Raw genomic sequence first — 26,660 nt, forward strand, 5'->3', positions numbered from 1 at the left:
TAAAATTTACTTTTATGTAATATGGATGATTGCAAATTAATTGTTTTTGGTGAATAAAGTAAGGAATTGAAATAGAGACTGTAATGTAATTATTATGATAAAAGCTAATTTAATGAGTAAGTGTTGTGCAGATGTTATGTGAGAAGAGCAAAGAGAGAGGAATTTTTTAAGGGTGTATGGTCATTTAGGTTAGTTACATTAGCATTTTTGCAATGTAAATTTCTATTGCTTCCTTTATATTCAAAGATTTACTTTTATTTTCGATGTGTAATTTTTTTTAGATCTACTACTACTACTACTACTACTACTACTACTACTTTCACATTCCATTGTAATCATTCCTTTTTGCCCTCTTAATTTTTTGCATTCTTGTACTCTCGTCGTTCATCACTCAGGTCTGGTATCTCCTGAGTTATCCATTGAGTCTTAGTTGATCTTCCCTTTCTTCCTAACATTTCTGCAGTTCCAGAATGGCCTGAGTGAAGAGGGCAGGGGTTTTTAGTTGGTGGAAATCCAACTTCCACACAGAATGGTGTCTTTAAAAGATTTTCCCCTGCCACAACAAAAAAAAACTACTACTACTACTACTACTACTACTACTACTACTACTACTACTACTACTACTACTACTACTACTACTACTACTACTACTACTACTACTACTACTACTACTACTACTACTACTACTACTACTTTTTTCGGAGGAGTTCAATGATTTAATTTCTTTTGTTCAGCAAATAAGGCAAAAGCTGAAAAGTTGTTCCTAGATTTATAAACTGCAGTTATGCGACTTCCATGTAAATTATTATGAAGCTGACTTAGTCCTAGTTAAAATTAAATGTTTAAGAAAGGAAGGTTGTAAAAGTAGGTCTACTAAACAGTATTATATGGTCATTAAGAAAGGTGTAAATGATGGCTGATCAAAAAGTAATAGGTATGTGTCTAAAAGAAATCCTATTTGATGGTGATGATGTAGGGATATCTAAGCTTTTTCATGCTGTAATTTTTAACTAACATAAAATAGACTCCATAATTAACAGCATGTTTGGTATCTTTCTAGGAAACTGGATCCAGAAAAGTCAAAACCAACTTTGAAGGATGCTCTGCAGCCAGGCAAGAACATGGTGGCTGCTGGATATGCTCTCTATGGTAGTGCCACCATGATGGTCCTTTCCATTGGACAAGGAGTTAATGGCTTTATGCTTGACCCAGTAAGTATATTTAAAAATTAAAACGTTGGTATGGAGAACTGTGATAACTTCACTAATGTCTTGTAACAGTAAATTAATTACCTCATTCTCGAAATAGAGTTTCAGTGTACTAGATCATGTGCAATAAATATAGTACATACCAAAGATATTTTTAATATCTTTATCAATAGGGCTCCTGGCCCTCGATCACACTTAACCGCAAAAGAAAAAAGATGGTCATAATATGTTACAAACAAAAATCTTAACCTAACTACGGTAATAATCTTACATTACAAGTGCAACTCAATTCATTTAAACTAAGTATATCTATATGTGTTGTTGTTGTTGTTGTTGTTGTTTTGAGTCATCAGTCCACAGACTGTTCTGATGCAGCTTCCATGCCACCCTATCCTGTGCTAACCTTTTCATTTCTATGTAACTGCTGCATCTTACATCTCACTCAAATAGGTGACTCAGTTCCCTCCCAATCACTACTGATCTGCATTTAGGGCAGTCGCCCAGGTGGCAGATTCCCTATCAGTTGGTTTCCTAGCCTTTTCTTAAATGATCGCAAAGAAATTGGAAAATTATTGAACATTTCCCTTGGTAAGTTATTCCAATCCCTAATTCCCCTTCCTGTAAATGAATATTTGCCCCAATTTGTCCTCTTGAATTCCAACTTTATCTTCATATTGTGATCTTTCCTACTTGTAAGGACACCACTCAAACTTATTTGTCTACTGATGTCCTCCCACGCCATCTCTCCACTGACAGCTCGGAACATACCACTTAATCGAGCAGCTTGTGTCCTTTTTCCCAAGTCTTCCCAGCCCAAACTTTGCAACATTTTGGTAACGCTACTCTTTTGTTGGAAATCACCCAGAACAAATCGAGCTGCTTTTCTTTGGATTTTTTCTGCTCTAATCTGCTTGTCATATTCATACCTTGGTCTACCCCTACCGTTCTTTCCACCTCCACTTCCCTCAAAAACCAACTGCACAAGTCCTGGGTCTCTTAAGATGTGTCCTATCATTCTATCTCTTCTTCTGGTCAAATTTAGCCAAATCGATCTCCTCGCACCAATTCGATTCGGTATCTCTTCAATTATGATTTGATCTACCATCTCACCTTCAGCATTCTTTTGTAACACCACATTTCAAAAGCTTCTATTCTCTTTGAGCTAGTTATCGTCCTTGTTTCACTTCCATACAATGCCACGCTCTAGCCGAAAGTCTTCAAAAACATCTTTCTAATTCCTATATCAATGTTCGAGGTGAGCAAATTTCTTTTCTTAGAAAGGCCTTCTTTGCTTGTGTTAGTCTGCATGTTATGTCCTCCTTACTTCTGCCATCATTAGTAATTTTATTACCCAAGTAACAATATTCGTCTACTTCCTTTAAGACCTCATTTTCTAATCTAATATTTCCTGTATCACCTTACTTCATTTTGACTGCTCTCCATTATTTTTGTTTTGGACTTACTTATTTTCATCTTGTACTCCTTACCCAAGACTCGGACCATACAATTCAGCTATTTCTCCAGATCTTCTGCAGTCTCAGATAAAATAATATCATCAGCAAATCTCAGGGTTTTCATTTTCTCTCCTTGGATTGTGATTCCTTCCCCAAATTCCTCTTTGATTTCCTTTACTGCCTGTTCTATATAAACATTGAAAAGGAGGGGGGGATAAACTGCAACCTTGCCTCACTCTTTTACAGATTTCTGCCTCTTTTTCAAAGCCCTCAATTGTTATCACTGCAGACTGATTTTTATACAGATTGTAGATCATTCTTCGTTCTTGGTATCTGATCCTGATCACCTTCAGAATTTCAAATAGCTTCATCCAATCAACATTATCAAATGCATTTTCAAGATCTACGAACGCCATGATTGTGGGCTTGTCCTTCTTAATTCGATCCTTTGCGATCAGACGTCAAATCGGGATTGCTTCATGTGTTGCAACATTTCTTCTGAAGCCAAATTGATCTTCTCCTAACTCAGTTTCAACTTGTCTTTCCATTATTCTGTAAATAATACATGTTAAAATTTTGGAGGCATGAGATACTAAACTAATGGTGCAGTAGTTTTCACACTTGTCAGCACCGGCTTTCTTGGGAATAGGTATAACAACATTCTGCTGAAATACTGATGGCACTTCTCCTGTCTCATACACCTTACACTCTGGATGGAATAATCTCGTCATGCTGGTTTCTCCTAAGGCAGTTGGTAATTCAGAGGGAATGTCATCAATTCCAGGTGCCCTGTTCCTATTTAGGTCTCTCAAAGTCAAAGCTCTGTTAAATTCTGATCTCAAAATCTGATCTCCCACTTCATCAACATCAACAGCCTCTTCTTGTTCCAGAACCATATTGTCCCTCCTCTGGCAAACTAACAAATCTGCGAATTGTCAAAAAATTAGGAGAGCTGAAAGAAGTTGTGAGTACTCATGTCAAATCAATTTTTATATTTAATGATTGGTTTTATGTGTTAGCCATACAGAATGAGCTGCAGATGTGAGACTTTGTCACAGAGTAGACATTATGTAAATAATAAAATCTAGACCAAAACTTTAGAATTACAGGTTCTCTTAATCGTCACTTTTGCTTGTTTGCCATAGTGGGAACAATGTCATCTATGTTTTTATCTTGATACATTTCAGCTCTTAATATTCATACACCTAGTTTTCCTTTCTTCTGGACGTTCAGAAGGAGGAGATTTATAAATTAATTTACTGGGGAACGTATTCTTAATGTCCTTAGCCATCCCTATTGTTCCTCCACAATCGGAACTCATTGCGAAACTAGAGTCGAAGGTAAAGAGTTGTGAAGCCAAGACTCGGCGACTGCAAAAACATCTATCTTGCCTCCTTCATAGATAGCTAGTCTTGAACATTAGAATGTATTCTGTCAAACAACGTATTTTTGTTTTTGTGTAAAAACTGTTATAAAAATGTGGGATTTATCAACAGTCTTATTTGCTGTGCAGCGAAGGGGATTTCTTATGTTGTCATTCGACAGATTTAGACCATGCATTTCTTGAATAAAGTTAAGAAATACTGCGCACGACAGTATTGTCTGAAATCTGGAAGAAGGAGAAAAAGAAGTATGAAAAAGCATAATGTGATAGCAGTAAAATTGTTGTGTTGTGGCTGGATTTTTAAGCGTACTCACCCCTTGCTTCCTTCCCAAAGGTGACTCACTCATGGCTATCTGTTGTATTGACAGTTACTCTATATCTGGTGTTGTATCTGTGCGTGGCTACGGGACCTGTTTGCCTAGTACGGGTTAGAGGGATACTAGGGGATATAGAGAGGTGGAGGAGGGATGCTCTGTCTGTTAACCAGGGGAAGTTTCTTTTTCTCAGTAAAGTTTCATTATAGATGCCTAACAGTGTTGAAAGGGATTTTTTTAAAATAGAGGGGAGTTCTTATTGTCTAAAACATCATTTAGATGATGATGATGATGATGATGGTATGATGATGATGATGATTATTATTATTATTATTATTATTATTATTATTATTATTATTATTATTATTATTATTATTATTATTATTATTATTATTATTATTATTATTATTGTTGTTGTTGTTGTTGTTGTTGTTGTTGATATTATTATTAAATTGATCTCAAAAAGTTAACAAATTTTCTGTTGTGTTTATGAGACTACCATTGTTCATTCTTTTTAATATTTGTAAATCCTGCTCTATGGATGTATACGAGTGCCTTACTTCGTTCATATGGGTATTCTTGCAATGCACCACCCACATCACCCAGCTTAATGGTTCGGCATTACCGTCACAGTGATGCAACACGTGAATAACTTATTCGTAATAGTTCTCATGTTCACTAACAGATGCAATTAACGTCCTTAATCCCATATGTGTGCTTAGAGGCAAATAACCGAGGTATGAATGTGCCGTGTTGTGTTACCAATGTACGTTTGCTATACAGCAAGGGTGCAGAGGTGTGCCTTCTGCAATGTGCAGGAAAGAGATATACCTGGTTGTGAAGCTTTGTCCCGTCTGTCCAACGTACAAAGCTTGGCAATGAGCACAATTAAGCCCGTAGATGCATGAACCCATGTGATTGCTGTCCATGAAATTAATGCTATTGTAATTTTAAAAAAATTACAGTTCTTACTGTGAGTTGAATATGCTACTTGAATATCTTTTTTTTTTCAAATAAATTTGGCTGGCCCTATTATAAGTAAAGATTGCAAACTTTGCTATTTTTTGTGTGTGTTTCAGGAGATAACTTAGAAAATTGTTTATAATTTTATTGGCAAAATCTGTACTGAACCCATTAAGCTTGGCTATAGTTAAGTATATATTGTATCTCCTTAATCCGTTTGGCTCCAGAAAGGGGCAAACTGAAAGTTCAGTATATTTCAGAGTGGAATTCTCTGAGCCATTCATCATAAAAACAGGCTTAAGACAAGGGGATTGCTTGTCACCACTGCTGTTCAACTGAGCCTTGGAATATATAATGAGGCATACCTGCCAACCCTTCCGATTTACCCGGAAACTTTCCGGTTTTTAACTCGTCTTCCGACTTTCCGATTTATTTTAAATTCTTCCTATTTTCGACCAATATAACTTTTAGTACGGCCAATACTCTTCCCCTAGAATAAATTCTTATGCGCTTGTGTAATTTACGAAATCTCATTTTCAAGCGTATTTATTTGATGCTTTATTTCGTGAGTGTTTCGTCCGGCGCCTTCGTGTATCGTGTTTCCCTCTCACCACAGCAGCGTGTGCGCTTTAATACAGCTGGGGATTCGGGGCGGCAGTCGTCCTGCAAGCAAGACAGGCTGGCGCGCGCTAGCGACTCAATCGAGATGAAAGAATGAGTTTGTTATTGTTGCTCGCGCGCTGTTAACATCGTTTATGTGCGTAGTTTCGTTGGAGTTGTAGGTCAATTGTTTTTTCTTGCATTTCTATGCTTTCCCCCACTGCCAAAGTCGTATGTCAATAACGTATGGGACATATTGAATTGTTTTGTATGTGGTAGGTTTCGCGTATTTAAGTGCATAATTTTAATAAGTTGAATGTTTTTAAGGGGGTTGTGTCGGTGACAGATACTTTGTTTTTTTGTTATGGCCAAAAAATATAACAAACCTTATCTCCAAGTGATCAGACAAACCTATACATTTCCGTTTATTTTACCGTCTGATAAGGAAAGTACCGTATTCTCTCGCGTAATTAACGCCCTTGCATAATTTACGCATCCCAATATTTTTGGGTCCAAAGTGGAGAAAAATAAATGTTCACGTATTTGACGCACCCACAACTTCGAACATCCATTACGCAGCTCCGGATGCGTTTCGAAATAAAGATGTCAACTACTCAAGTAGCAGCCCTCCTATTGCAAAAACGGGCATTCTAAATACAGGGTAACGTGCTGTTATTAGCGGGCAGGAAATCCCACTGCACTAGTTTTACGAGTGTTTCGGGTACGGGACATTCTGTGATCTCAGAATTGTTTGTCAGTTCACAGTATTCGAGTAATACTGCATCCTACTAACTCGCGGTGATCAGTTACGCCGAAACATACGGGAATAGGGCAGCGGGCAACAAGTATTCGATGCCCAAATGAAAAACTTGCGCTTCCGCGGTAACAGGCGTGCACTTCAAGCGACCAACAAGTCTCGCAAAGCATTTCGCGGACCAAAAAGCGGCAAGTTTCCGCAAGTAGAGGAGGATCTGCTTAAATATATGATTTCGTTACGCAACGTTGGATAAGCCATTTTTACGAAATGCAGTATTTTAAAGAATGTGAAATAACCGCTGCACATGGAATCAGTGTCTCGGATTTGAAGGTTAGCCGAGGCTTGATTAATTTTATGAAGAGAAATGGACTTCCTCTTCGGCGAAGAACATCATCATGCCAAAAAATTACGAATCATTTAAACCATTTTCATTGATTTGTGATTGAGAAGCGTAAAGAGAAGGAATATTTGATCTCCCTTTTAGGAACCGCAAGAAAGGAACGGTGGCGTGCCAGATGCGACCCGTGCCACTAGTGACCGCATAATCTGTAACCGTGCCGGATGCGACCGGCGTTGACAAGCAAATTGCCACTTGATAAGTTGTGTCATCACCCAAGATAAGGTAAGCTAAGCGAAGTGCAATGCCATTTCAATAAGTCCTATAAGCAGCTACTGCCCCTACTTTACATAACACTTCTGGGGGAAACTCGTTTTACAACACGAAACATGGTGATGCATTTATATCTTTTCCCACCGGGTGACTTGGTCATGCGGTTAGAGGCGCGCGGCCCTGAGCTTGCATCCGGGGGATAGTGGGTTCGAATCCCATTGTCGGCAGCCCTGAAGATGGCTTTCCTTTTTTTTCCATTTTCACAACAGGCAAATGCTGGGGCTGTACTTTAATTAAGACCAGGGCCGCTTCCTTCCCATTCCTAGCCCTTTCCTATCCCATCGTCGCCTTAAGACATGTCTGTGTCGGCGCAACGTAATGCAACTAGCAAAAAAAGATCCCAATTCTCTGAAATTATTTACGACTTAGGCCTACTTACTTATCGTGTCCTATTAGTACCAGGAGTGTCTGAGGACGTGTTCGGCTTGCCTGGTTCAGGTCTTTCTATCTGACTCCCTTGGGCGGCCTGCGCATCTGGATGTGGGATTATGATAATGAAGTAGGGAGAGATGAAACCCGGTTTCGGCACGTAGCCTACTCCTCTCGAATAATACCAAGGGTCTGCTCAATGCTTTACGTCGCCATCTGACGGCCGAATCACCATCAACAGCATCATATCCCCTCACTCCATTTGAACACTGCGAAAAGGTTTGGATTTGAATCCCGGCTTTTGGCATGCAATCTAGTGATTAGAAACTGTCTACCACCAACTTTCCTACCCTGCCGGCCAACATTCTGATGGTGATTTTTTTTCGTCCAGGCTAAGTGGCTCATACCGTTCAGACGGTTGAGATGCTGGTCTTCCGACTCCAACTTGGCAGGTTCGATCCTGGCTCAGTCCGGTGGTATTTGAACATGCTCAAACACGTCAGCTTTGTGTAGGTGGATTTACTGGCACGCAAAATAAGACCTGCGGGACTAAATTCCGGCACCTCGGCGTCTCCTTAAACCATAAAAGTAGTTACTAAGACGTAATGCCAGCAACATTATTATATTTTTCTTTCGACCAACGGCACTCGAACCTGCTAACAACGGTGTCAGACATTTATTTTAGAAAAGACCAAGTTAGCTACTTATAAGCAATCTGCCACCTGGCGACAGCCCTTAATGCAGATCAACTGTAAGTGATTGATGGGTCGCATGCGGCACGATAACGGCCGGGCCGCATCCGGCACGATCGCATCTGGCACGTAACCAAAGGAGCATACAGTGTTATCGTACGCGCTACCGGAAGCAAAAAACGACGATGTACTGCAAGGCTTGCTGTAACAGCTGATGGCAGAAAGCTTGCACCTTACATTGTTCTAAAACGTAAAACAATGCCTAAAGCAAAATTTCCGCAAGTGATCCACGTTCGTATTCAAGAAGAAGGGTGGATTGACATGTCACTCGTACAAGATTGGTTACGAACGGTTTGGGGTAATGTAGCAGGGTCCCTTCTTCGATGCCCGGCTCTTTTCATGTTGGACAGTTTTCTTTTTTTGATGATTATTTATTTATTTATTTATTTATCGTATGGCAAGTATATAAAGGAAAAAGAAAATTTACACTATATAGAAGGACAAGAATGTTGGTAGCGTTCACATTTACAAATCAATGTCCAGTTGCTGTAGCCATTCTAAGAAGGAGGGTGTTGCACTGATGACATCTTGGGCTGGTCCACCATACTTCCTCAGAGGGCACTCCTCAATAATGTGCTTGTTTAAAGGTGCCTAACATCTAAGGTCATCGGCCCGTTTTCTTTTTTTTTTTTTTTTTCTTTTGCCGGTATGTCATTGTTATGATTTTACATGAATTGTACTTTTATTAGTTCATGTTTATTTCACTTCAGGTCGTATTGTCAGCTCGTAATGGGAAGAATATTTTCCAGTGTCGGTACTTCAATCCCACGTGTCTAACTTACCTGATGTGCCCTATTTGAATTTTCAGAAAAAATCTCACGCCGGAATTTTACGCCAAACGACGATAACCGCAAACGAGTTAAATGAATTGTAAATATCTGAATTCCTTGAATAATTTACGCATCCGAAGTTTTCGCCTGTATTTTTCGTCAAAAAAGTGCGTTAATTACGCGAGAAAATACGGTATTATGCATTTTGTTGCGTGTGTCGGTGTGACATAAATATTATTATTCCCCTAAGTGCCATAAATGAGAATGATTATGTACATTTTCTTGTAACCATTTTTATGTTTTGGTAGCTTAAGATTTTAAATTTAATGGTCAATTCGTATTTTAACTGTAGATTTGTATGCCTTTTAACTTGACCTTTTTTCACCTAGACTGTGGAGGAATATATGTGCTGAAATCCAGGAATTAAAAAATCTTCCTATTTTTGGTTTCTAAAAGTTGGCAGGTATGTGAGGGAATGGTAAAAGATTAACCCAAAGAACATACAGGGTGGTTCATGAGGACTAACTGCCACTTACGGAACTAATTTCTGAAGATATTTTGGGTAAAAAAAAAAAGTCTTATGAACCTGAGTCCTATTCTCAAATTTAACATTTCTTCATGAAGCAATTAAGGAATTCAAAATGCTTATCAAACTTCAGAACACAAGCCAATTAAATAAAATATTATTTGTGAGGAGTTACTGTAATTTTATTTTACTCTTTTAGTAAAAGGAAATCAAGAAAATTGTGTTTACAAACAACTTTCAGATTATTGTAACTCTGTAAGCATTGGGAATAGAATAACCGTTCATAGGACAGATTTTGTTCAAAATGTCTTCAGCAGTCCAGCTACGTAAGTTGTGGTAAAACCTCCTGAATCACCCTGTATGTCTTGGAGAAATAATATTGCATTAAAAATAAAAAGTAATGGATTGTAATCAAATGATGTTAGATGATGCTAAAAACATCTGATTCGAAAATTAAATCTTAAGGGTAGATGACTTTTATTTGGGTAGTAAAGTAACCAGTGACGGCAGAAGTAAGAGTGACCTAGACTAGCCCAAGCAAGGAAGATGCTTTCAATAGGGGCTTTCATTACAACTAAAGTAAACTTCCGGTTATTTGGACTAGTGGAGGGAAGAACATACATGAAAAATTGTAAACCATAGATAATTCAATTCAGTGAAAATTCATGGAATAACTTTACTTTCTCTGCACACATTTAACTGGTCATAACTAATTCTTCTCCCATGTTTTAGCTGATTCATTTTAGAAGAGTGACATCTATTATGTGTAGACATTTTAAAACTTTTTAAATTTGGAGTCTCACCACTACTATCACTGTTTTGCCCCAAATCCTCCAGCTTCTCTTTTCTTAAAATTACAGACCCTTTGTACTCCTATTCTGTAATCTGCTGCCAGCTTAGCAGCTAGTTCTCTCTCTCCATTTTTTTCTTTTTCCCCCTATAAATTATAATTTTTAAATGTATTGTTTAAACTATATTTCTTTACATTTTTACTATGATGAAATAAAACTGAAGAGCATAGGCCCTGCAACAGACTGATTAATAATAGAAATTTTAAATTTTTTCAAGGATACTGGTTCAAAAACAATGGATATGGTATTCTATTGTCAAGTGGCACAGGATTTATTGCTGTCATGAATGCTACATTTTTTAGAGAAAGCCTAGTTCAAAGGCAGGAAAAATAATATGCACTACATCGATTTATTTTTGTATTTTATTTTTAGAATTCATGGATAACTTGCACATGAATAATTGTCTACTGTACTACCAAGTCAGTCTACTTTCATGATTTATACCAAACTGCATTCTAACCAGCCAATTTATTCCCTTCTGTCCTTATAAATACTTAATAGAATGTTTTATTTTACAGGCAATTGGTGAATTCATTCTAACAGACATTGACATGAAAATTCCTCAACGAGGCAAGATTTACAGTATCAACGAAGGATATTCATACATGTGGGATGAAGCAATCAAAGAGTATGTTGAGAGCAAAAAAAACCCTCAGGTATGCATTGACCCCAACAATTACCATATAAATGTTCACAACTTAATTTCTAACCACTTAATGCCGACATCCATACATTGTATAGACCTCCTGTTCTTCACACGCTGCCTACCTCCATGTGTGGTATAGACCCCTGTAGGCCAAATTCATTTTGCTCTAGCTTGTGAAGTTTTAAAGTTGTCGAGATGGAAATGGTATATCTTTGAAGGTGGGGATCTCTGCCTTTGTTGTATGTATGAATCAGCCCAAATCAGTGTTTCTCTTTTCCTTTCTAAAGTCTTTGAATTAGTCTGATCTCTTACCGCTTGCGAGCATATAGATTTACATTTCTGCTGCATTCTAGCAGGTGTTTACTTCATTACAGGATGTTTCCTTATGTAGATTGATAGTATGAATTGCCATCTCTTCACTGACATGATTGTTGACATCATCTGGTGAGAATTCCTATAATTCATTCAATGCCTTGAAACCTCTTAAGATTCATAATACTTGACTCTCTGTCAGTTTAAAATACAATGTTGCGTGGCGCAGAAAGGTGGCATGGTGTAGTTTGAATGAAAGAGAAGTGATTGAATTTTAATAAATCATACGATAACAGCACTACACCAGACTGAACTGAGGAAAGTGAAGTGAATGCATAACATAAGGAATGGGAGGGCATAGTTTGCATGGCCAAGTAATGGATGAGAAAACACGCCAAAGCATATGCCCTGTTTCTCATGAACTAATTATTCTATTAACCTGGGATTTTTGCTAAATGAATCTTTGAACTATTGTTACTGGTTCTTCTGCTCATCGTTTCCGAGGCAAAGATTACCTTAGTTTTCATTCTATTGTGAATTAACCGAGGCAGATACAAGAACCTTACTTTCATTCCGTACAAAATGTGAAAGGTCTCATCTCCATTACTACACTCTACAAGGTGAATATAAAGTTAATTAATGTAAATTACATTCTTTTGAGTCTCTACTGTAAACATTTGAAAACAATCTGAGCCAAACTGTAGTAACATAGAACATTTAAAGAGATTGCTACATTCTCTTACAGCTCATATCTGAATCGCCTCTGTCCGCTGGGTAAAGCGGCACTCGAATGTTCCCCGTCGCTGAGGGGTTAAGCAGATGTTACAAAAAATGGAAAGCAAACACTGGTTCTACTAAAGAGATCTCAGAGATCCCTGACAAGTTTATCTGAAACCCCAACAAATATGGAAGTTACTCAAACTTCTCCTCTCTCCTTGATTGCATCCTGGTTACTACACGTACAGCAGATGTGGTGGTGCCAATCCTATAGTTCTGGGAGAGGGTGCATTTATGAAAATAGCCAATAGGATAATATTCACTTGTACTTTCTCCTACTATAAATACAGGAATGTGCAAACTGACAGTTTGATGATGATGATGATGATGATGATGATGATGATGATGTTTATTGTTTAAAGGTCATTAGTTCCTAATGGTACAAGGTGCAATGAAATGAAACAAAAATTAAAACTTCAAAATGTATCCACTGACTAGAATCTAAAACAAATGATGATGAAAAAATGACCATGAATCCAAAACAATCAGTGGATCCAATTCAAGATGCTGTGTTCTCTGAGATGATACTTGTTCAAAGGAGTCCAAAATCCAAGGTCACTGGCCCCTCATAGTAGTACTAATCACTGGTAAAACAAAACCATGGTGTTCCTTCTAGAGTGGTACTAATCACAAGTCGGCCCATGGTGTTCCTCACATACTGGTACTAATCACAAGTAATCTCAAGGTTCCAATTTCATCATTCCTAGGTTGCCTGTTTTAGTTGCGTCTTATTACGGCAGGGGATACTGTGGGTGTATTCTTTGTCTGCGTCCCTCACTCACAGGGGGTAAACTGACAGTTTCTTCAGTCAGCACATAGCCCTCGTAAAGAAATGTTCTTTGACAAAGCAATACAGTGGACACAGACCGTACCTTATGTGGTCCTTCTTAAGAAAGGGACGACCTCTTGAAGTTGGTCTGTTGACAGTACAGTGCTCTGACTAAGTGGCACTAATGCTACGAAAGTAGATCAAATATAAATGGGAAATTGAATGTACCACTGCTGTTAGTAATAATTCTGAACCGACCTCGATAGCTGCAGTCGCTTAAGTGCGGCCAGTATCCAGTATTCGGGAGATAGTAGGTTCGAACCCCACTATCGGCAGCCCTGAAAATAGTTTTCCGTGGTTTCCCATTTTCACACCTTAATTAAGGCTATGGCCGCTTCCTTCCCACTCCTAGCCCTTCCTTGTCCCATCGTCATCATAAGACCTATCTGTGTCGGTGCGACGTAAAGCAAGTAGCAAAAAAAAAAATAATTCTGAGGCGGGGCTTTGCCAGGATGTTGGTGGAGGTGCCTGGAGTAGTGATGGGACATTCAATTCATTTTACTGAATCGATACAGTGATCCGATTCACAGCTCATTGGTCACCGCTCCTACTGCATCTGTGTAGTATGTGCTGGTAAGACAGCAGCAACAGCATTCAGTGCTCGCAGCTGCCATCTGGTCTTCATACTATGAACTCCTTTCTTAGAAAAAATGCTAGTTACTCTAATACATCGAAGGTTTCCAGCGACGCAGGGTGGGAAAGGTTAGGATTAGGAAGGTAGCAGCCATGGCCTGAATTAAGGTACAGTCCCAGCATTTCCTGGTGTGAAAATGGGGAAACTACAGAAAAACCATCTTAACGGCTGCTGACGGTGGGATTCGAACCCACCATCCCCCGAATGCAAGCGCATAGCCACGCGATATTAACCGCAGGACAACTCCCTCAGTAATTTTCAAATTTCACGCAAAAGAGGGCACCAAAACTTCCAAAATTTTGAGACTGCTCTGCACACAGTTTGGAGACTTGAGTGTATGAGTGGCAGGAAGAGAAGGTGTGGAAAATGAACGTCATGAAAGAAGATCATGGACAAGCATGTTTTCAAACAACATTGTTGCCATTCATGACATTATCGGTGAAGATCGGCAAATAAACACTTTGAAAATTGGAGGAATAAATTACGAAAGTGTTCAAACCATCATCTGGGATGAACCCCATTTCACAAAATTTTCTGTCAGGTGGGTTCCTCACCTCCTCAACCAGGAACAAAAAACTTTATGCCAGGAAGTTAGTTTGTCGGTCAGTCTGTCTTGAACCCGTGGTCATAGGTCGGATACCACCACTGATTACCCAGGGAAGCTAATAAACCAGTGAACGATGGATACCACCGGTAGTAATGCTGTGAAATTCAACATTTTAATTTAATAATAATAATAATAATGGTGCATGGTATTTGTATAGGCTTGGCAGTGACCTAATGAGGATGAAATAAATATCAAAGACGTCATAAACACACAATCTCCAAGTCAGGGGAATTAAGAGTACGAGAATTGAACTGGGGCCATCGGGCCAAAGGCAAACATATAGCCAGAAAACCAGACTTTAATTTGCTAAGCCTTAGGCTGCCATCTCCACTGATCATGTGTTGATTATTGGCAGTGGCAGAGGCCAGGGCAATAGCTTGTGAAGCAGCCTTGTCAACACAGCAGGCTACTCCATTGGCTATTGGCTGCAGCTCAAAACACTTAAGGCTTGAGGTTCACTAAACCAACCATCAAAAAGTGGTAACCTAAGTCTAGTGGTAGCCCACAGCTTGAACCCAACATACACCACTGGTTCAAACCTACTACAGTACTTTTCGAATGCCCAATGGTACGTAATGAAAGGTGTGAGCAAATTTGCTTTGTTATATATTTTTTCTTTTTGGCTAGGTGTGACATTATATTATTTTATTATATTAGCAGATGCGAGTTAGATGTGTGTAAAAAATTACTACTACACATCTGTATGGAAAATATGCCAGACAGTTAGCTCACTTTGTCGTGAAAGTGTTCCAGTCAGGAAGCCAGACAGATGTTGGCAGCGCAAGTTTCTACCAAGCCTTTAGAGGTCAATGAGTCTCACGGGGAATATAGGTTAACACGCATGGCCGAAGGTTGACCAGCCTATCCCCGGGCCTGCAAAATATGAACTTGTTGCCAAAATGTTAGCGAGCTGTGAACCTGGAAATTGAGATGTTGGCCTGCTAGGTTTTAGAAAGTAGTTTGAAAATACTTGTCCCCATTAAACACATATATAAAGCGTGCGTTTGCTTGTTGAGATTACAAGTCAGTGTTTCACATTTAGTAGACTATGGTGGCACATATTTCTCTGTTCAAGAAGTTAGAGTTTCAGCTCTTCGTTAGATATTACTCTTATATAATTTCAGACCGAGATGGTCCATACTTATCTCTCTTTCCTCTGCAAAAATGTAATTACTTCTCCTGTAGTTTAATCTTAGACCATTCAGAGTTTAGAAGGAGGAGAAGAAGTGTAAGAAGAAAGAAATTTAGAATTGCATGGTGCGCGTAAATAAGGTCTTTAAAATTTTTATTTCAAGAAAACATCTATTCTGGGATAAGAAAAGAAGAGTTTATTTAATTAATTTAAGAGAGCACACAATTTGTTTATATAAAGCAATTACATATCATTTAAGCATAAATCTATTACAGGCCTATTTCTCTTAGAGCATTCCACAACATGGTAACGAGGACAAGTCATATCACACAGTGCACACACACAACTATCGTCAGGTTCATGAAAGATCCCAGTTTTGCAGAGTTTGTAGTGGTATCCATGAATTGCCATAGAATTGATACAATGTTGGAGATCCAGGTTTGTATTGGTCCACGTTCTATTCGTAGCTGTTAGTCTATATTCGGTAGATAACTCTTGCTTGGTGGCCACGCCAAGATGCTGAGCTAATAACTTTAAACTAATAAATAACATGTTGTAAACATGTTATACGACATACATAGTATTGAATAGGTTGAACTTTTCCTGAATTCCAATTGTGAAGATGCTGTGCTTTAACCTGGGTGTAATGCAGTAGGGTATATGTAGGTCTCTTGAACTGACCAAGCGACCGCTGCTCGTCTAGGGTTGGCCCTAGTTCCAGGAAAGACAGAAAATATTTCTGCTCCATAGACCCGTTCTCTTATGCGGGATCGGGGAAGAGATGAATATGAGTGTTTGACGCTAACCTCAGATGAGGATGAATTGAATGATGGCGAATGAAACTAGGAAGAGAAAGGGTGCCAATACATAGCCTGCTCCTTTCGAATAAGACCAAGGGTTGACTGCTCAACACTTTATTTAATACGAAATGATATAATGGATGCAGAAATTTTCTCATGGAACTGGAGGGTGTATTGTAGAGATAGGATAGAAATGGTAGGAGGGGGAGTATTCATTCTCATGAAAGAAGAATTTGTAAGCTACAAAAAAGTTAAAGATGACAAACACGAAATTCTAGGGGCAAGGCTTATCTCTAAAGATAATAGACAACTTGATGTCTTTGGAGTGTACAGACCAGGAAAGGGTAGCGCAGATGCTGATTCAGAATTATTTGATAAGATAATCAGCTATGTGGGAAACAATAAGGAAAGGAACGTGATTGTAGCGGGTGATCTCAATTTACCAAATTTTAATTGGGAAGGTAATGTGAATGACAGGAAGCATGACTAACAAATGGCAAATAAGTTAATATGGGAAGGGCACCTGATTCAGAAAGTGATGGAACCAACTAGAGGGAAGAATATTCTGGATGTGGTGCTGGTAAAACCAGATGAGCTCTATAGAGAAACTGAAGGGGGAGAGATTTATTAAAGAAATAAATCATCCGTCCTCCAATGAGGGTGACCATTTGGATCCGGAATACATTTTCAATTTCAATGGTTTAAAAATATCAAAAGATGAACATTTAAATGTTAATGCTGTTATCTTCTTTTTTTTCCACGGTTAGTGGGGGAGGAATGTAACTCACGTTCTCAGGTATTAGGTATTAGTGATCATGAAGCTGTTTTTGTGGTAATTAAAAATAAATGTGAAAGAAAGAAAGAGATTAAAATTAGGACTATTAGGCAGTACCATATGGCTGATAAAACAGGCATGAGGGAGTTTTTAATAAGTAATTATGATCGGTAAAAAACGGTAAATAAAAATGTAAACAGACTCTGGGATGGGTTTAAAGAAATTGTTGAGGAATGCAAAAATAGGTTTGTACCTTTAAAGGTGGTAAGGAATGGTAAAGATCCACTATATTATAACAGGGAAGTAAGGAGACTAAGAAGGAGGTGCAGGTTGGAAAGAAACAGAGGTAGAAATGGCTGTGGAAGTAAGGAGAAATTGAAGGAACTTACTAGGAAATTGAATCTAGCAAAGAAGTCAGCTAAGGATAACACGATGGCAAGCATAATTGGTGGCCATACAAATTTTAGTGAAAATGGAAGAGTATGTATAGGTACTTTAAGGCAGAAACAGGTTCCAAGAAGGACATTCCAGGAATCATTAATGAACAAGGGGAGTGTGTATGTGAGGATTTTCAAAAGGCAGAAGTATTCAGTCAGCAGTAGGTAAAGATTGTTGGTTACAAGGATAATGTCCAGATAGAAGAGGTGACTAATAATAAAGAAGTATTAAAATTTACCTATGACAGCAATGACATTTACAGTAAGATACAAAATTTGAAAACTAGAAAAGCAGCTGGAATTGATAAGATTTTGGGGGATACACTAAAGACAATGGGTTGGGATATAGTACCATATCTGAAGTACTTGTTTGATTATTGTTTGCATGAAGGAACTTTACCAAATGAATGGAGAGTTGCTATAGTAGCCCCTGTATATAAAGGAAAGGGTGATAGACATAAAGGAGAAAATTACAGGCCAGTCAGTTTGACATGCATTGTATGTAAGCTTTGGAAAAGCATTATTTCTGATTATATAAGACATGTTTGAAAAATTAATAACTGGTTTGATAGAAGGCAGTTTGGGTTTAGGAAAGGTTATTCCACTGAAGCCCAACTTGTAGGATTCCAGCAAGATATAGCAGATATCCTGGATTCAGGAGGTCAATTGGACTGTATCGTGATTGACCTGTCTAAGACATTTGATAGGGTAGATTATGGATCCGTGGTAGAGTGTCGGCCTCCAGATCCCAAGATAGTGGGTTCAAACCCAGCAGAGGTAGTCGGATTTTTGAAGGGCGGAATAAAGTCCATTCGACACTCCATGTCGTACGATGTCAGCATGTAAAAAATCTCTGGTGATACATTTGGTATTTACCCAACAAAATTAATTAAATCTCAGCCATAGACGCCCAAGAGAGATCCGGTTTACTCTGTCTGCCATCTAGCGGACCTAGAGTAAAACGGAACGTCGAAATTGACGAGCAGACAGCCAGATGGCATCAAATCGAAATGTCTGCACATGGTAGCTGAGGCCATACGATTATTATTATTATTATTATTATTATTATTATTATTATTATTATTATTATTATTATTATTATTATTATTATTATTATTATTATTATTATTTATGGGAGACTACTGGCAAAAAAGAGTGCAATTGGACTTGACAAAAGAGTGACTGAATGGGTGGCTCTGTTTCTAGAAAATAGAACTCAGAGAATTAGAGTAGGTGAAGCTTTATCTGTCCCTGTAATAATTAAGAGGGGAATTCCTCAAGGCAGTATTATTGGACCTTTATGTTTTCTTATATATATCAATGATATGTGTAAAGAAGTTGAATCAGAGATAAGGCTTTTCGCAGATGTTATTTTGTACAGAGTAATAAATAAGTTAGAAGATTGTGAGCAACTGCAAAATGACCTCGATAATGTTGTGAAATGGACAGTAGGCAATGGTATGATGATAAACGGGGATAAAAGTCAGGTTGTGAGTTTCACGAATAGGAAAAGTCCTCTCAGTTTTAATTACTGTGTTGATGGGGTGAAAGTTCCCTTTGGGGATTATTGTAAACACCTAGGTATTAATATAAGGAACGATCTTCATTGGGGTAATCACATAAATATGATTGTAAATAAAGGGTACAGATCTTTGCACATGGTTATGAGGGTATTTAGGGGTTGTAGTAAGGATGTAAAGGAGAGAGCATATTTGTCTCTGGTGAGACCCCAACTAGAGTATGTTCCAGTGTATGGATTACTTGATTCAGGAACTGGAAAAAATCCAAAGAAAAGCAGCTCGATTTGTTCTGAGCGATTTCCGACAAAAAAGTAGCGTTACAAAAATGTTGCAAAGTTTGGGCTGGGAATACTTGGGAGAAAGGAGACGAGCTCTCGACTAAGTGGTATGTTACATATTACATGTTATAAATCTCATTTTTGGTCCGTATTGAAAATTTACAGTTCTTAAAACAATAAAGGTGTTTTATAATCCACCTATTCAATACTTTTATTTTCACTTATAGTGGTTACATAAACAGATTATCAGTTAAATGGGACATGTTTCGCCCTCAATTTAGGGCATCTTCAGCCTAAAAACAATCTTCAAGAATACATCTAATATTAAATATGGAAGCTAAAAGTTTAGCCAGTTATTAAACTTCGGGATATAAAAATGTAAAAAATGATACATTATACAAACATGTTCATGAAAACACAGTCAATGATTAAACTATGATCTTGTCGGAGACTAAAACTTCTTCCATTAAAATTCCAATTAAAATGGTTCATTTAAAAATGTTAATGGAATATCAGAGTGATAATAACATAATGCCAACGACAGGAGGGCGTGAACTATTTTAATTGGAATTTTAATGGAAGAAGTTTTAGTCTCTGACAAGATCATAGTTTTAATCATTGACTGTGTTTCCATGAACATGTTTGTATAATGTATCATTTTTCACATTTTTATATTCCGAATTTTAATAACTGGCTAAACTTTTAGCTTCCATATTTAATATTAGATGTACTCTTGAAGATTGTTTTAGGCTGAAGATGCCCCAAATTGAGGGCGAAACATGTCCCATTTAACTGATAGTCTGTTTATATAACCACTATAAGTGAAAATAAAAGTATTGAATAGGTGGATTATAAAACACCTTTATTGTTTTATGTACTGTCAATTTTATGACCTGTAAGTGGTATGTTCCGGCTCTCAGTGGAGAGATGGCGTGGGAGGACATCAGTAGACGAATAAATTTGGGTGGTGTCTTTAAAAGTAGGAAAGATCACAATATGAAGATAAAGTTGGAATTCAAGAGGACAAATTGGGGCAAATATTCCTTTTTAGGAAGGGGAGTTAGCAATTGGAATAACTTACCAAGGCAGATGTTCAATAAATTTCCAATTTCTTTGCAATCATTTAAGAAAAGGCTAGGAAATCAACAGATAGGGAATCTGCCACCTGGGCGACTGCTCTAAATGCAGATCAGTACTGATTGATTGATTGATTGATTGATTGATTGATTGATTGATTGATTGATTGATTGATTGATTGATTGATTGATTGATTGATTGATTGACTACATTAATTTTCTTTTCAACATAGTGGAAGAAAAAAGGTGCTTAAATATGAAAGCCTTGTGTTGGTAGATTTACTGGCACGTAAAGGAACTCCTGCGGGACTAAATTCTGGCACCTCTTCATCTCCAAAAACCATTCCAAGATATTCGATTTTAGATTAGATTAGATTACAGGCTTTCAGCACAATCTGCTATTAGGACCAAATCATCGACAAAGGCCAAACTGCTCCACCGAATTGTAGCCCTCCCTGCTACTTTATATCTTTCAGTATATGATCCATGTAAACTATGTATGTATGTAATGTATGTATGTTCAGTCTTCAGCCTGAAGGCTGGTTGGTTCCTCAACAATTCCGCGATTAGTTGTCACAGATAGACTAGGCATCACTGAAGAGGCGTACTAGGGAAATGAGGAGTGACGTAGCTTCGCGTTGTTTTCCTCACCGAGCCAGAAGTTGACGGACAACAAAAGTGAAAGATTATAGCCTGTAAGTAACTTGAACCAGGGATTCAATCTACCATCAATTCTCACTGTACCCCAATTGTCAACATAAATGTTACTGATTGGAGTCAATGGTCTGAGGACATAACCTCATCCAGGGGTAAAACATCTGTCCCCTTGAAGCCAATAACCCACCTGTAACAGGTCTTGCGTAGACTGGTCGAGTACAAGTACCATCATTGATGTCAATCCCCAGAACCTTACCATAACTTATTATCTCATAGCATTTTTCAATTACTTGGCTTACTGAATATCTGATCCTGACAATTCCTCTGTGGTCTGAAACCACACTGGTTTTCATCCAACTTACCAGTACTCCTGCACCCTCCTTTCCAAGTCAGTAAACACATTTCCTGATCAGTGAAGTATAGTTGTTGTATGTTCCCTTGCTTATAGATAGGTATAATTGAATGTATAATATGTATGTTATTAGTGAGTTGGTTACGCCGCTTGTGTCACATAGCCGTTAACTTGCATTCAAGCCCCAGCCCTAAAGGTAGTTTTCAGTGCTTTCCTACTTTCACACCAGGCAATTGCTGGGAGGCTGTGTACCTTCTCATAGGTGACAGTCGCCTCCTTCCACTTCTTTAACCATTTTCATTAATTTCCTCTCATATTAACTTCTCTAAAGTTTGGCGTTGGGAAGAACATCTGGCTGTAAAATCTTCATCCACTTAGAAACTCATCTTCAACCCCATAGAAACGGGAATTATAGAGCAAAAATTCATTCATTCAATAATTTATTTAGTCATGGTCGTTAAGCGTTGTCTTTTTGATCTATCACTAAAGCTAGCCAGTTCGAGTCCTGGTGGTAGGAAAAAATAAGGTTCATTATTAAAATGTTGGTACCATCATTGATGTCAACACCCAGGACCTTAACATAACTTATTATCTCACAGCATTTTTCAATTACTTGGCCAGAAGAGAGGTGGTAGTATACAATTTCAAACCTAGATTAAATTCCATACCTCTTCATAGTGGACTGAGAGTAAACAAAGACGGAGCACCTCGGATAAAGGACGTTGTGTCATCATCAGATTGCATAGTTCTTTAAGTTTTATGTCCCACTAACTACTTCTCGACAGTTTTTGGAAATGACGAGGTGCAGTAAGTTAGTCAAAAGGAGTTCTTTTACGTGCCAGTAAATCTACAGACACAAGGCTTTCGCATTTGAGCACCTTCCAATACCACCGGACTGAGCCAGGACCGAACCTGCCAATTTGGGGGGTCAGACGGTCAGTGGCTCAACCGTCTGAGCCACTCAGCCTGGGGCTGTCAAATTTGAGCACCTGCAAACACCATCGAACTGAGTCAGGATCGAACCTGCCATGTTGGGGTCAGAAGGCCGGTGCCTCAACCGTCTGAGCCATTCAGCCCAGAAGTAATACAAGTAAGATTCAAAGCCATTTGGGAAAGAATATCAGTTATGAGACAAACAGCTCAAGACCACTCATTAGCAAAATGTGTATAGAAGTCATACGGTTCGACCTTACACCTGTAGGTGAGCGACCAAGACATTTCACACATCCTGCTCTCCTGTTCCTAACGAGCCTTGGTTCCCTCTTATATCACCTCCAGAATTCATATTTATGCTGGATTTGGAATTTTAAACTAGTAGTATTTCTTGTAACATTGTCTTTCTATTGAATTTCTTGTTGTACTCTTGTTGTTGTTGTTGTTGTTGTTCTATAGTTAAGTTTCAACTTTACTTTATTATAACTTGTTATGCTAAGCTAGTAAGCTCAACCTATAGTATTATTGTAAGCTGTAGTGTTAAGCACTGGAAATACTTAAATTGTATATGATGATGTGGGATTTAGAATGTTAAACTAGTAATATTTCTCGTTGTATTTTTTTTCCATAGAATTGCTTGTTATACCAGTACTCTAGTTGTTGTAGTTGTGTTTGTAGGTAGTTAGGTTTTAACTTTACTTTATTATTACTTGTAATGTTAAGCTAGAAGTAAGCTCAACGTATAGTATGTTAAGCACTGAATATACTTAAGAATGTTAAACTAGTAATATTTATTGTAATATTTTCTTTCAAATGGAATTACTTGTACTTTTGTTTTGTTGTTGTTGTTGTTGGGTAATTATGTTTTAACTTTACCTTATTATCACACTACTGTAAGTGACCATTACTACCGTGATATTTCCTAATTGCGATGCACTTTTTAATAATAATAATAATAATAATAATAATAATAATAATAATAATAATAATAATAATAATAATAATAATAATTCAGGTGGGTCTGCAAATGAAGCAGTTTTAGTTCTTGAGACTGAGTTCAAATCCATTCGAATTGATGTCACCTCATCTCAGACCCTATAGAAATGGGAATGTTAAGGGAGAAAAATAACCCATTCATCAAGAGATTTTTTCTTTTCTTTTTCGATCTAACGCCGAAGTTAGGCAGTTCGAGTCCCGGTAGTAAAAGAAATCTTAATTATCAGAATGTTAGTCGGCAGAGTAATTTCAAGTCTGGATTAAATTCCGAACCTTTTCATGGCGGGTACAGGACAATGTACGAGTAACTTCCGATAGCAAGATAAAGTGTCGAGCACTAGCATCGGCTTAGTATTCGACAGGGGTAGGATCCCAGTTTCACTCACCATCATTTATTTCACCTTCATCTGAGGTTTGCATCAAACATTCAAATTCATTGCACTTCATTCCCGATCCTGTATAAGAAAACACTACCAATGAACAGGAATATTTTCTTTCTTTCCTCCACCTAGGGCAAACCTAGACGCACAGACATGGTCAAAAGTCATTAGCAGTTATAAACTTGATTTACGCAAACACTAAACTCAAGAGCACTGCGAGCATGTATTAGAACAGCAGAATGTGCATAGAAGTCATATGGTCAACTGTAAGTAAACAAGCAAGCCGTCTCACACCTCCTGCTCTCCTGTTCCTAACAATTCTTAATTCCCCCTTGTATCACCACTATCAGATCTGTAAACCAATTGTTGTTTAGCTCTTGTGACTGGGTTCGGATCCGTTCTAATGCACGACACCTCATCTCCGACCCCATAGAAACGGTAATAATAAAACCGTGAAAATTCATTCATCTATTGTCGTACTACCTAAGTTAGCTGGTTTGAGTCCCAATACTAGAAAACGTAGTTCATTATCGGAATGTTAGTCGGCAAGCTAAGAGCGGTAGTAGTACACAATTTCAAGCCTCGATTAAATTCCAAGCCTTTTCGTGGGGGGTATACAACAATGTAACGGTAACCTCGGAGAGGGACATAAAGTATCTAGCAGTCAACCCTGGGTCTTATTCAAAAGGAGCAGGCTATGTGTCAGCACCCTTTCTCTTCCCATTTTCATTCGCCATCATTCAATTCATCCTCATCTGAGGTTAGCGTTAAACACTCAAATTCATCTCTTCCCCGATCCCGCATAAGAGAACGGGTCTATGGAGCAGAAATATTTTCTGTCTTTCCTGGAACTAGGGCTAACCCTAAATGAGCAGCGGTCGCTTAGTCAGTTCAAGAGACCTATATGTACCCTACCACATTACACCCAGGTTAAAGCACAGCATCTTCACAATTGGAATTGAGGAAAAGTTCAATCTATTCAATACTAAGTATGTCGTATAAGATGTTTACAACATGTTATTTATTAGTTTAAAGTTATTAGCACAGCATCTTGGCGTAGCCACCAAGCATGAGTTATCGACCTATCATCTCTCGAATATAGACTAACAGCTACACAGCCACCGAACTCTGAGTGTTATCTACAGCATGGTCCTAAGCCACCATGTTCCCGAGATTCCTCTGGAGATGTGCTGTATTCATAAACACATTACAACTCCCTTACTCTGAATGTGTCAAGACTTTGCCTCTGTTTCAGCTTAAGGTAAGACAGCAAGCCATCTTAGCCATCTCAGACCTCCTGATCCCCTGTTATTAACGGAAGAGAATTGCCTTAGTTGTATCTCCCAAATTTCATGCCATCTCATCAAAGAAACCATTTAGGTAGGCCCTTTGACATTTCCACTATTTTCTGTCTCAGAATGTAACAATAAGCTGATATATTGAGTTCTGACTTGAATTTGTCAAAATTCTGGGTTTAAATGGACAATATCTCGAAAATGGTTGGTTGAATGTAGTCAAGGAGGGTAGCGAGCTTAAAACTGAAGCTAGCAGTAAATCTGCTGACCACCTTCAAAACATAGTATTTTTATTGCAGATTTAGAATGCTCAGAGCCGAATTTATATAAATGGTTATTACACTTAAAGTTCTAGTGAGGTAGCTCTCTAGTTAGGTCTATACGAATAGAGTACAGCAACTCTCTTGCATAGCAGCCCTCGAATGTTAGGCTGATAAAACTAATGGATCATAAGTTACAACAAGTTGTGAGCCCCTGAGCAGCTCTCTAGTTATGTCTATGAATAGAGTATACCAGCCATCTTGCATACCAGCCGTTGTCTCAGTTCCTGAACGTCAGGCTGATAAGATTAATAGGTCATAAGCTACAAGTTGTGAGCCCCTGAGGTAGCTCTCTACATAGGTCTATACAAATAGAGCCGTCTTGTCTAGCAGCCGTTGCCTCATTCTCAAATGTCAGGCTGATAAAAGTAATACGTCATAAGTTACAAGTTGTGAGCCCCTGAGGCACATGATAATACTACCTACCTTGCATGCATCGTCCAACGTGATGTTTTGCGGCTGGATGCCCTTCCTGACACAAACATCAACAATTTGAGAGCTAATAAAGATAAAATAAATGGTGGCAAATGATAGCAGATAGGTAGAAAAAATCTGTAAATAAGAATTGTAAGAATTAACCACTCATTTATGGACAATAGAGTTCAAACCCACTCGCTCTCATATCAGTGTCATATCGGTGTTTATATCATTATTGGTTATATGTATTCTTATGTCTTCTAGTTGAGGCGTGGCTGAAGAAGACCCAATACATATGGGGTCGAAACTAGTCCCAGTTTTATAAGACAATATACAAACTAATAATATTGAATAGGTGGACCCTTCCTACCCTTTGATAGTAATCATTTGTCAATATGGACCATAATGAAATTCATAACTTATGATCACATTAACCTTCAGTAAAAGATACAATACAAAACAAAACAAAACATAATAGATGTAGCGTATTCCTTCTGCCAATGCATGGATTTGCGGGGGCCCCCGCGGGGGGTGTGAGCGCCCAGCATCTGGCCTCAGCGCATGAGCAGAGGCAGCGGTAGTCCAGACTCCTCCTTGATAATCTACTGTCATGGGTTAGTATGACTCCCTGACACCTTCGATACCTTGTGGAGTCCATGTCACACCATATCACTGTAATCGACAGGGCAAAAGGGGACATTATAATCTACTAGCTAGGTATCTCTTATTTAATTACTCATCAGCGTACTTCTAGTTTTTTTTAGCCATCTTTCTCATTACAGTAGAGTCTCGCTCATCCGACTTTCGCTTATCCGACATTTCGTGTTATCCGACACAGGTAGACTTAATTGGAACTTTTGGTGGAGATT

At 38.3% G+C, this 26,660-nt stretch overlaps 1 protein-coding gene across 1 annotated transcript in view; it reads left to right on the forward strand.

Moving 5' to 3' along the window:
- Nucleotides 1-26,660, forward strand: part of fbp (fructose-1,6-bisphosphatase) — a 114,770-nt gene that overhangs the window by 79,912 nt on the left and 8,198 nt on the right. The window contains exons 4-5 of the mRNA XM_067137978.2: nt 1,061-1,211; nt 11,137-11,274. Of these exons, the coding sequence (XP_066994079.1) occupies nt 1,061-1,211; nt 11,137-11,274 (289 nt within the window). The remainder of the gene's footprint in view (nt 1-1,060; nt 1,212-11,136; nt 11,275-26,660) is intronic.

The sequence above is a fragment of the Anabrus simplex genome, chromosome 1, assembly GCF_040414725.1.
Source record: "Anabrus simplex isolate iqAnaSimp1 chromosome 1, ASM4041472v1, whole genome shotgun sequence".
Taxonomy (NCBI): Eukaryota; Metazoa; Arthropoda; class Insecta; order Orthoptera; family Tettigoniidae; genus Anabrus; species Anabrus simplex.